The sequence below is a fragment of the Urocitellus parryii genome, chromosome 1 (genome assembly GCF_045843805.1).
Source record: "Urocitellus parryii isolate mUroPar1 chromosome 1, mUroPar1.hap1, whole genome shotgun sequence".
NCBI classification, from domain to species: Eukaryota; Metazoa; Chordata; class Mammalia; order Rodentia; family Sciuridae; genus Urocitellus; species Urocitellus parryii.
Window position 1 is genome coordinate 139,266,516 of NC_135531.1, and position 12,726 is coordinate 139,279,241.

General features: G+C 35.0%; 1 protein-coding gene across 1 annotated transcript in view; it reads left to right on the forward strand.

Annotated features, from left to right (window-relative positions):
• G3bp1 (G3BP stress granule assembly factor 1) overlaps nt 1-12,726 on the forward strand; it is a 37,731-nt gene that overhangs the window by 11,534 nt on the left and 13,471 nt on the right. The window contains exons 2-5 of the mRNA XM_026388284.2: nt 5,517-5,629; nt 8,314-8,395; nt 8,854-9,027; nt 11,830-11,920. Of these exons, the coding sequence (XP_026244069.1) occupies nt 5,535-5,629; nt 8,314-8,395; nt 8,854-9,027; nt 11,830-11,920 (442 nt within the window). The 5' untranslated portion in view covers nt 5,517-5,534. The remainder of the gene's footprint in view (nt 1-5,516; nt 5,630-8,313; nt 8,396-8,853; nt 9,028-11,829; nt 11,921-12,726) is intronic.

Below are 12,726 nucleotides of genomic sequence, written 5' to 3' on the forward strand. Positions count from 1 at the left end.
TTGAACCCAGGGACTATCTACCACTGAACTACATCCCTGGCTCTTTTTATTTTACATCTCATCAGCCAGCCAGGGCTGACCTTGAAATCCTCCTTCCTCAGCCTCCTGAATTGCTGTTTACAGGCATGTGCCGCTTTATCTGGAAGTTTTTTTTTTCTTCTTTAATGTCAAAGTGCTTTTTAGTTTCTTTATTTTTAGAAGTCTTAATTTATACACAATAAAATATACACAATTTTGAGAGTTCAGTTTGAATAATTTTTAAATTGTACATATTCATATAACCATCCAACTGCATAAGTTTCTAAACTAGCTGGTTCCTTTTTCATCCTTACTAGTCAGTTTCCTTTAGGCAACCATTTTTTTGGATTCTGACACCTTAGGTTAGTTTTCTCTTTGATCTTATTGAGACTGTTGTATCCTCTATTATGTAAATACTGAAAAATCTGACAGTTCAGTTTTGATAGATGGTAAGAAATCTGCTTCCCTTGCTGGGGATGTAGTTCAGTGGTAGAGAGCTTACCTAGAGTTCATTAGACCTGGGTTCAATCCCCAGCACTGGGGGAAAAAAAAATCTATTTTGTTTGTATTGAATTCTAACTTCCTCTTGTGTAAGAATGTTGAACAAAAGTTCTTTAGAGTTTTTTTATCTATCAGACATTAAATTTTAGGGGGTAGCCAGATATAGTGCATGCTTATAATCCCAGCTACTTGGGAGACTGAGATGGGTCAATTATAGACCAGATTCAGCAGAATAAAATAATAAAGATTTAAAGTGGGGGGGGGCCGCTGGTGGTGCAGTAGTAGAGTGGTAGCCTAGCATATACAAGGCCCTGAATAGAATCACCAGTACCATGAGGGAAAAAAAAAATTAAGGGGCTAAAAAAATTGAGCAATATGTGGTCTGTCCCTAATCTAAAAGAAATTTACTATTTAGGATAATCTTTCAGTCTTTCATTATGTTAGGTCCCCCCAACCCCCGTTTTTTTTTTTTTTTTTTTTTAGCACTGGGACCTAGAAAATAAACCTGCTGTATATCCACCCTATGTGGAATATTCTAAATAACCACTACCATTTCCCTTGAGCTCTTTGGAGCAATATTTATTTATTTAGGTACCACGAATTGAACCCAGAGGCACTGAATCACTGAGCCACATCCCCAACCCCTTTTATTTTTGGAGATGATCTTGCCAAGTTGCTTAGGGCTTCACTAAGTTGCTAAGGTGGGCTTTGAACTTGGTGATCCTCCTGCATCAGCCTACTAATCGTGTTTTGTTATATGAACTAGGGAAGAAGAGCAGATAGTGGTGAAGAGAGTACTGAGAGTAAAGGGGAAAAAAGGTACATATTAAGTAAATTACTGATTTTTTTTTTTTAATTTTTAAATTTTTTTACAGTTCTATGGATTGAATACAGGGCACTCCACCACTTAGTCACATCCTTGTCCCACCCCCCTTTTTTAATAAGTGAAAAGTCATTTGCTAATTTTTTGAATCAAAGTGTGTTCATTAATAAAGAATAAGGCATAGTATAAAATGATAAAATGGTCACTAAATCGAATATAATCCCGAGTTATCTAAAAATACCATGGCGGGCTGGGGATGTGGCTCAAGCGGTAGCGCACTCGCCTGGCATGCGTGCGACCCAGGTTCGATCCTCAGCACCACATACCAACAAAGATGTTGTGTCCGCCGAGAACTAAAAAATAAATATTAAAAATTCTCTCTCTCTCTTCTCCTCTCACTCTCTCTTAAAAAAAAATAATAAAAATACCATGGCATCTTTGTTACATTTTTTTTTTAAAGACTGTTTCCTGGAACTAGAGGACTATTCATCTCATAGCTTTTATTGAAGCATGATTAGTATACCAATTACATCATAATATAAATTCCTAAATAACACTCTATCAATTACTACTACTCTCATACAATCAAAATCCTTTAGGCTCTACATCGAAGGCAAGAAAATGACTTCTTGTGACTTGAGGTAACTACCACATAGTGACAGGAGATAGACTAGCAGTTTCCAGCTACAGAAAATATTGAGTTCTACCCAAATGTACAGATCATTTGAGATATACCCGTAATAGGTAAACCAGTTTCCCACTTATTTTGGATCAGACGGGTTTGTCATTTTGAAAAAATAGGCCAACAGAAAATCCTATAGCACACAGCAATCTCTACATCTTGGCTGGACATGAAAATAGTTACTAAGCACCTGGCCCTTTTTATTTGTTCTAATTAGTTACACATGACAGTAGAATGCACTTTGATACCTTGTACATAAATGGAGTATAATTTCTTATTCTTGTGGTTGTACATGATATAGAGTCACACATATACCCATAGGGTAGTCATATAAACACATAGGGTAATAACATTGTCCAATTCATTCTACTCTTCTTCCTACTCTCATTCCCTCCCTTTCCCCCCCCTCTTCTCTGCCTAATCCAGAGTAACTCTATTCTTCCTTAGCCTCCATCCCCCTTATTGTGAATTAGCATCTGCATATTGGAGAAAACATTTGTTTTTTTAGGATTGGCTTATTTTGCTTAGAACATGATATTCTCCAGCTTCACCCCACTTACCCACATATGCCACCATTTTATTCTTTAAGGCTGAGTAATATTCCATTGTGTATGTATTCACATTTTCTTTAACCATTCATCTGTTGAAGGATACTTAAGTTGGTTCCATAGTTCAGCTATTGTGAGTTTAGCTGCTATAAATACTGATGTGGCTGCATCACTTAATATGCTGAGTTTTAAGTCCTTGGGTATATACTAAGGAGTGGCATAGCTGGATCAAATGGTGGTTCCATTCCAAGTTTTCTAAGGAATCTGGGTCTCGCTTATTTGTGGAGGGTGGCCTCCAACTTGCAATCCTCCTGCATCTCACTCATCCTTCCTAGTCACTGGGATTATAGGTATGTACCATCATGACCAGCTTCTGATTTCTTTTATCCTGTGAAGTAGGTGCCTTTTGAATTACTTTTTATATTGTGTATATAGTATGTATTTTGAATAAGACAGGAAAGCAAAACTTGATGTTCAGCCCTTTTATATAAATATAAAAGTGCAATTTATTGGAATGAAAATATTTTACCTTTCCTGAGATAGAGAGATCTGCTTCATTTCTGAAACTAGTTGTGAGGTCTGAGAGTATAACATAATCATAGTGTTTTTTTCCTGTTCATCTGTTTGGGTTAGATACTAATAATTTTGAATGAGAGTAGTTAATTTCCCCTCCCCTTTTGTTGTGCTGGGATTGAACCCAGGTCCTTGAAATTATCTTAATTTTAGGAATTTTTTTCCCTCTGGATTGTTTTGTTTGTGGTACTGTACATCCAACCCAGGGTGTCAGGCATACTAAGCAAGTGTTCTACCTTTGAGCTATACCACTAACCCCTCTGAACCCCTTTTAAGAAAGGAAACCTTACAGAAGGAATTTTTATATATAAATAAGTGAAATTGCTTTCATGTAAGTGCGGCAAGGGGAAATCTAAATCTTGGAAACCGCAGGCTATAGATAGATAACTAAGAATCTCTAATGTCCAGATATCTTTAAATTCTGGGATCTATAAGAAAACCTGAAATTATTTTATTTTTCAAATTTTTATTTTATTTTTTGATACTGGGGATTGAATCCAGAGGTACACGGATACATCCCCAGATCCCTTTTTTCAAATTTTGAGACAGTCTCACTAAGTTGCTCGGGGCCTTGACAACTTGTTGAAGTTGGCTTTCTGCTTCTCAGCCTCCCACGCTACTGGGATATGTGTGTGCCACTAAGCCCCGCTGGAATTATTTTAGATCAAGAGACAGGTGAAGGATGTGGCTCTCGTTCTGCTTCAGGTTGATAGTTTATTAGTTGAATACTTCAGTTCCAGAGTTTTGTTTCTGGTATCTTGATAACCATGCCTGAAGGCAATGTATTTTCCTATTATGAAAGCTGATCCATGTTGAGGGGCTATAATTGGGGGAAAATGAAGAACAGTCTTAGGACTGATACAGATTTTGGTGAAACAAGTAGTAAGTCGGGACAGCTCTTCAAGAATGATGCAAGAGCCATGTTCAGTGCTGCTTCTTTCATCCTAGCTGCTTATGAGGTTGAGGTGGGAGGATTATTTGTTAAGGAGTTTGAGCTTGCACCAAGAGTTTGAGGCTAGCCTGAAAAACATAGCAAGATTATCTATTAAATAAACAAACAAACTAGATTTTAGGACAAACAAATCTTTTATTCAGAAATTTATCAATCCATTTTGCTGTGCATGGTAGTATGCACCTTGTAATCCAGCAACTTGGGAGCTGAGGCAGGAAGATCACAAGTTTTATGCTGCCTCTGCAACTTAAGACCTAGTCTAGAAAAATTGAAGAAAAGGGGCTGGGATGTAGATCAATGGTAGACCACTTGACCTAGCATGTGCGCGTACATGTCCCTTGTTCTGGGAAGGGGAAAAATCCATTTTGCCAATCTTTTTAAAATATAAAATAAAGTTCTTCTCCTTTTGCATATCATAATTAGGTTAATATGTGTGTATGTGTGTATATTTGTGTAAGTTGAGAATGTTTTTCTTTCCAGTTTTAAATAAAAAGTCTGAATATCAGATTTTGTTTCCATTATAAGATGAGCTAATAAGTACATTTAGAAATCTTGATTTTATAGTTTCTATTTTTTAATTGGTTTTATTTTTTAAATACATGACAGCAAAATGCATCATAATTCTTATTACACATATATAGTTTCTATTTTTAAATAATATTAAAGGTTATCTGATTTAGATGGAGTTGAAGGTGTGATAGGTTGTACCTAGATGTTAAAGCCATATTAAGGTTATTGTCCTTGAATCTTCTATTGCCACAATAAGAATGTGTTTATGATTTTGCAATTAGAATGCTGGTTTTATCCCCTTCACTTTTTCTTTCATTTTATTTGTTTTAGTTGTAGATGGACACAATACTTTTTTTTATTTTTTTTTTTGTGGTGCTGAGGGTCAAACCTAGGGCCTCACATGTGCTGGACAAGTGCTCTACCATTGAGCTATGGCCCCAGCCCCTTCCTTACATTATTTTATTGGTGCATTATAGATGCACATAATGACAGGATTAGTTGCTACATATATGTACATGCATACAATACAGCATAGTTTTTTGTGTACTTACTAACTCAAGAAAATTATGGTAGGGTGTATATTGAGGTTATTTTATCCAGTTAAGGAAATTGAGTTTTGGGAACAATGGTGAATTTTTATTTAAAAAATTTTTTTAATATTTATGTTTTAGTTATGGTTGGACACAATATCTTTATTTTCATGTGGTGCTTGAAGATCGAACCCATGCCTCCCTCATGCTAGGCAAGCACTTTACCTTAGAGCCACAACCCCAGCCCCAGTGGTGAATTCTTCATAGTGACTTTTCCCTCACATGTTCATCTGATTTTAGTAAATTTGAATGTGTAAAATGTTACCTGGTATGTGTGGGTTTTGTTTTTTTAATGTTTATCCCCATCCCTACTCCCCAGGTTGAATTGACCAAAGCAATGGTTATGGAGAAGCCTAGTCCCCTGCTGGTCGGGCGGGAGTTTGTGAGACAGTATTACACACTGCTGAACCAGGCCCCAGACATGCTACATAGGTAAGAAGTTATTCATCTAATTCTTTCTTTTATAGTGTGTGGTGCTTATACGTGAGATTTTTCCATTCAGCAGCATATTTCTTATGAGGTTGTTGTATAACAGTGCTTTTACATAAGTACCTGTAAGTACTGGATGTTAAAATTATAAAATTTAAAAGAATTTCCAAATAGTATTTAAAAAGAACTATTAACTAAATTTTACAAATGTTATAATCTCACTTATTAAGACTATATATATTTAAGAAGATCCAGGTTTGTTCCTGAAGTAACATTCTGCGTTAATATGCTTTTAAAAACGGAAGTATCAAGAAATGTTGTATGCTTGTTGTAAGTTAAAACATAGATGTACAAAAACATTGTGAAGTGCTGAGCATGTTGTTCAGTGGTAGAGCGCTTGCCTTAGCATGTAAGAGGCCATCAGTTTGATTCCTAGCATTGCAAAAACCAGAAAAACAAAACAAATTGTGAAAAAATTTGGTAATAGCATACTAACAATTTTTTTTTTGTATATGCAAACATGTTTTAACAAACTCCATTAACAAACTCTTTTAGCTTATTTTGCTTGGTAATCTAAGGTCATCTTTAATGGTAGTACATGTATCACTTAATTTTAGTGATGACAGAATATTTTATAGAGATGTAGTATGTTTTAATTTCCTAATGATGTAGGTTGCTTCCAGTATATCCTTTTATAAACAGTGTTACATTATACAAAACTATTGATGTGGACTTGTTGGGATAATTTCATGTAATTTCCAAAATGTATATTTGTTGGGCCAGAACTGTTTTTTCCTTTGTACGGTGGTTATGAGGAAAATTTGCAGATTGGTTTTTTGTTTTGGTAGTGGAGATTGAACTCGGGAGTACCTAACTACTGAGCCACATCCCCAGCCCTTTTTATTTTTTGAGATAGGGTCTTGTTAAGTTGCTTAGAACCTCACTAAGTTGCTGAAGTTGGCTTTGAACTCTTGATCTTCCTGTCTCAAGCCTCCCAGGCCTCTGGGATTACAGGTATGTGCCAATGTGCCTGGTTTATAAATTCATTCTTTTTTTTTTTTTTGGTGGTGTTGGGGATTGAACCCAGGGCCTTGTGCATGTGAGGCAAGCACTCTACCAACTGGGCTATATCCCCAGCCCCTATAAATTCATCCTTTTTTAAAATTTCTTTTAGTTGTAGATGGACGCAATACCTTTGTTTTGTTTATTTTTATATGGTGCTAAGGATCAAACCTAGTTCCTCACATGTGCAAGGCAAGATCTCTACCTCTGAGCCACAACCCCTGCCCTATAAATTCATTCTTTTTTTTTTAATATTTATTTATTTTTTAGTTTTCGGCGGACACAACATCTTTATTTGTATGTGGTGCTGAGGATCCAACCCAGGCCGCACGCATGCCAGGCGAGCGCGTTACCGCTTGAGCCACATCCCCAGCCCTAAATTCATTCTTAATACCTGGTTTGGCTTTACACTGAAAATGGAAACAAACATTTTTTTAAGGTTTTATCATTTCCAAGCACTTTATACTTTACCTACAAAAACTTTTCAGTAAGACATTAAGGTATTAACTTCACTTTGTGGATGTAGAAGCTCAGAGGAGTTAAAAATTTGCTAGTATTATCCTCATGTCTATTAAGTGGTAGAACAAGTCCCCAAATCGGTTTTTATTCTTCCTGTTCATTGTTTTATGAAAGTTTTATTATTTTCTGTCCTTAGAAGTTAGTTAAACTTGGAGTTTAAAAAGAAGCAAGAATTTAAAGAAACTAATCAAATGCATTAATGTATTTTCTTGTCAATATTGTCATTCTAAGGCTGCTTTTTTCCTTCCCTCTGTTTTTTTTTTTAATTTCTGAAGTACATAGGCACATCTTAGAATGAAAGGTGGCTTAGCCAGTAGTGAATGGATTCTCTGACACATGTACATCATCTTAGTAGCTTTTAAAAGTAGAAAGGAAGACTTATTCTAGTGATTCCAGACCTATTCCTTTTTTGGGGGTTGGGGAGTGGAGTCAGGATATAAAATAATATGTATGGGCTTATTTATTCAAAAATATACTTATCTGGAAGACAGATAACAAAAAATACTTAATAGCGATTTTTGCCTAGTTTGGGGGCATTTGTGTGTGTGTGTATGGTAGAATATTGTTGTAGTGAAAACGGTATTTGAAGACACAGATGAACGAAAACTACAGGAAATTAAAAATTCTTACTGCATCAGCAGAAATTGTTAAAAACTTCTAAAACTGCCTGTGTGAGTTTGCAAGTAGTTAATAGGAACTGCTCACATGCATTCTGAAATCTAAAAGGATTTCAAGCCTATGGAGAATGTGACTGCCCCCAGCCCAACTGCTGTTTTCTTCCTTCTAGTGAAAACGGAATCTTAAGTTTAAGTGACTGATCATTCTGTCATGAACTGTAAGATCTTTTCCAACATGATAATCCTGAAATGTGGAAGTTACCACTTGGAAAATAAGTGTTCTGCCTCACTAACCAAATCCATTCCTATTCAGAAAATGTTAACTGAGTGGCATGGAGGGGATGGATAGATGATTGCATATAGATAAAGAAAGAAAACACATTCCTGCCTTCAATAATCAGCCAGTGAAGTAGATTTATAATGTGAAAAATACTTACTTACTGTTAGGGTACTTAAAGATAGAAAATAAATTATCTTCCCGTGATACAGATTTTATGGAAAGAACTCTTCCTATGTTCATGGGGGATTGGATTCAAATGGAAAGCCAGCAGATGCAGTCTATGGACAGAAAGTAAGTACAAGTTTTATTTGGATCTGGAAGTATCTAGAAACCAATCTATAATAAAGTTGAGGTAGATACATGCTTAGTAAATTTGATAATACTGAAAGATTGAATTTTTCAACATTGTAATAGAAGTTTAGGTAGTTACTATTTTATAAATATGATAGTTGTTGAATGGCCTGTGATTTTCATTTGTTCACATTGGATGATATACTCTGAATGCTTTGTGTGTTAGAATATAGTTGCTTTTAGCCTGGGATCATGTTTTCTAAGCTTTTAAAAGTGTTAATCCAGGACATTTATTTTAAAGGATTCAAGTCAACTCACTGGGAATAGAGTAATAAAGAAAAAACTCTTGTTGTAACTTAAACATGTATATACTCTTTTAGCTATGTTGTGTTAGGATATTTGGGGATATTTTGAAGGTGTAAAATTTAAAGCATTAACTACTGGCCTTGATTCCTTAGGAAATTCACAGGAAGGTGATGTCACAAAACTTCACCAACTGCCACACTAAGATTCGCCATGTTGATGCTCATGCTACTCTAAATGATGGTGTGGTGGTCCAGGTGATGGGTCTCTTATCAAACAACAACCAGGCTTTGCGGAGATTCATGCAAACATTTGTCCTTGCCCCAGAGGTATGTTTAGTAGTGAAATAATGTGGGGAAAAAATGAAAGGTTTTGCATATCTTTAAATTGTTTTTGAACTTTCAAACATATTGAGTTGTCAGAATAGTGCAGCAATGCTTATGTAAACCTTACCTATAGCTATAGAGTTACTGTCAATACTTGCCCACTTATGGTGGGTTGTGTTCTTTTTTTTTTTTTTTGTAATGCTGGAAATTGAACACAAGGCTTTGCCCATGCTAGTCAAGCACTCTATTATTGCACTACATCTCCAGCCTATATATTTTTTTTTTTATGTATCCCTAAAAAGGTTTCCTCTTCTAAATCATTTGAAAGGAAGTTTAAGACATTTCTAATCATGCTCAGATGCTTATGTGGACATTTATTTTCTTTTTTCTTTCTTTCTTTTTGTTTTAAATACTTGCATGTTGATTTTGTTCTTCCTTTTGTGGTGCTGGGGGAAGAACCCAGGTCTTTGCTTGTGTTAGGCAAGGGATTTACCACACAACCTTCCCAGCTTAAGTGGGTAATTTCTAAGAATAAGGAATTCTGTCCTGTAATCATAGTGCAGTAATTAAATTCAGGAAATATTGATGTAATGTTACTATCATTCTGTAGTCCATATTTGAATTTCAGAATATTGAACTTCATAGTGATTTTTTTTTTTTCCAGGTCCAAGATTCAATACACAGTTATACATTGCTTTTAGCTATAATGTGTCTCTAGTCTCTTAATGTGTAGTAGTTTCTTAATCTTTTATTTGTCATGGCAGTGATGTTTTTCGAGAACGGTCATGTTATTTTGTAAACACTTCATACTTAAGTATCTTTTAGTACCTCAAAGAGGCATGTGATGTCATTTAGTTTTTTTTTTTTTTTTTTAGATGGGCAGGGGAGGAGGGGTCTTTCAATTTTTTTATATATTTTAGTTGCTGGACCTTTATTTTATTAGTTTGTATGTGGTGCTGAGAATTTAACCTAGTGCTTCACACATGCCAGGCAGGTGCTCCACCGCTAAGCCACAACCCCAGTCCTGTTATTTAGTTTTATTAATGATGTTAACCTTATGTAAGGTGATGTTCACTAGGTTTTGCTGCTGTGTTGTTAAGTATTTTTCCTTTTCTGATTTATGCATTGTGCAGATTGTTTGAGATTTGTATCCTGTTACTTATCAACTTTTTGTATGCTAACTTTAGCAATCATTGATTCTTGGTTGAAATCAGTTGCTATTTTGATGGTGACAAATTGAGTTTATATAATCCCCTATTAGTTGGCATCCTGCTATGAAGGACTTTCCCTTTCTTATCTGTTAATCATTTGTGGATTTTTAGTTTATTTAATGAGTTGTAATCTGTTACTGTCATGTCTAAAATGTTCTAGATCCAAGCAGAGGGAACCCCTTCAAGCTTCTTTTGTGTCTTTTTGTTTGTTTATTTTTTGAGGGGGGTCCACTTTGTAACATTGTGGAGCAAAATGTTCTGGGCTCAGCTTGCACAGACCCTGCTTTAGCACAATTCTAGAATCAGCTGTTTCTTCAAGGAACCGTAGTTCTTTGTAGTTAGGCTTATCATGAAAGTCTTCCAGATTGATCACAGTCAAGAATCCTGTCTGCTTAAATATGTAGAAGTGGCTCATTAAAAACTTGATGAAAAAATGATCATTATTTTTTAGTATTAATCTTTAAAATAATTTTTAATATTTAGAATAATGAATGCAATACTATATTTTTACTGAGAAGAGAATATTTTTGTCTATTTGAAAAAGTTACATGAAATTATTTTAGTCATCTTTTAAATGGAGGGTTATATTGAAAGGTAAAAATTTGAAGGACTTCTATTCTAGCCAGGTATAATGGTATACACCTGTAATCCCAGCAGTTCAGAAGGCTGAGGCCAGAGTATCATAAGTTCAAAGCCAGCCTCGGCAACTTAGCAAGGCCCTAATAAGCAACTCATAAGACATCATCTCTAAATGAGATATAGAAAGGAGCCTAGGATATGGCTCAGTGGTTAAGTGCCCCTGTTTTAATCTCCAGTACCCCCCCACCCAAAAAAATATTTGAAGGACTTTCTTGTATAGCTTTTTTTTTTCCCTTTTAAAGGGAAAAGTTTATTTTAAAATTTTTATTCATTTTTATACATCAGACTTTAAAGGGATGACTCTTCCATGTTAACATAATGCATTGTTTTATAAACTTTGAGAACACATGCACTGTGGTATATATGTTGATCTTTTTTTTTATGGATGAGGGAACAGCTTTGAAATTGAGTAACTACTAAATAACATAACTGGATTTGGACTTTGATATGTCTTAGACATAATGTGAGCAATTTTTTTTCCCCCTTAGCTAAACCACCCCGGAATGTTAGAATGAATATTTTTGGATGCAGATATAGGGAATTTAAAATATCTAATTGCCTCTAAATGATTTGAGGTGTTAGCTTTTGCATCTTACATACTTCAGAGTTTTTAATCTTCTCTGTCTTTTTTTTTTGGTATTCATCTGGTGATGAGGATAAATGTTTTGAACAAATAAAATATATTAGAATATAGTTTTTAAAATAACTATAGTATAAAGCATGACTTTTTAATCTTGGTACTTTTGGCATTTTGGGTTAACTAATTCTTTGTTTTGGGGGCTATCTTATTCATCCTTGCACTCTGCTTAATAGTTGTTAGTGACTGTACCAGTCATGAAAACTAAAATGTCTCCAGACATTGCCAAGTATCTCCTGCTAGTTTAGAACACTGGTGTAGTTGTTTGGCTCTTTGAAAGTCTGTTGTATAAATTAAAACTTTTTGTTGGCATTGCAGGGCTCTGTTGCAAATAAATTCTATGTTCATAATGATATCTTCAGATACCAAGATGAGGTCTTTGGTGGCTTTGTCACTGAGCCTCAGGAGGGTAAGTAGTGAAGCACTGTATGTTACTTATCTAAACATTTTAAACAGCATCTGATGGACCTTTAGAGAATAATGGGTTTATTGAATAGTTTTGTTGGTTCTTTATTGTGAATAAGTAGTATTTGACATGAAGAATCTCAGCTTTTACCCTGTTGGATGCTAATTGGTTAGCTTTTTTCATGGAGGTCAGAAGTAGATTATCATTCTCAGCAGCCAACAGTAGCATTTTTGCTTTAGTTCCCATAGGACCCCATGAAGAAGGTCTCATGATAAATGCATTGCAGTGGGTTGTTAAAGGTGTGAAACCCTTATTTCAGGGAAACCAAATCTTTTCTAGGCAGTAACATGCCTCTCCTTTGCTCTTGAGGAATACTTTTTTCTAAGGCTGTTTGCTATGCAAATATTCTTGAAAATTAGCCTGAAAGAAAGGATAGATGTGGATTATGTGCAAAAGCAGACCAATGGATAGTGTTTGAATTTTATTACATGGCTCAGACTGTTCTAAGTGCTTTATATTTATTATGTAATATACACCTTATAGACAGTACTTTAGGTATTGTTTCTCCAATAAAGTACATTAGGGTATTGAAATATAATAGTTTACCTAAGGTAGTGGTAGCTAGTAAGGTACATTAGATTGCTGAAATACGACCTCATATTCTGTGTTAATCAAAACACTAATCTGTCCTTCAAATCTGTGTCATGATTTTATCAAATTGCCCTATGTATGTTTCCCTTTATGACCTCATTTTCTCTTTCTTAAATAGTAGACATTGTTTTCCCATTCTCATCTTTATTGGTAAAATC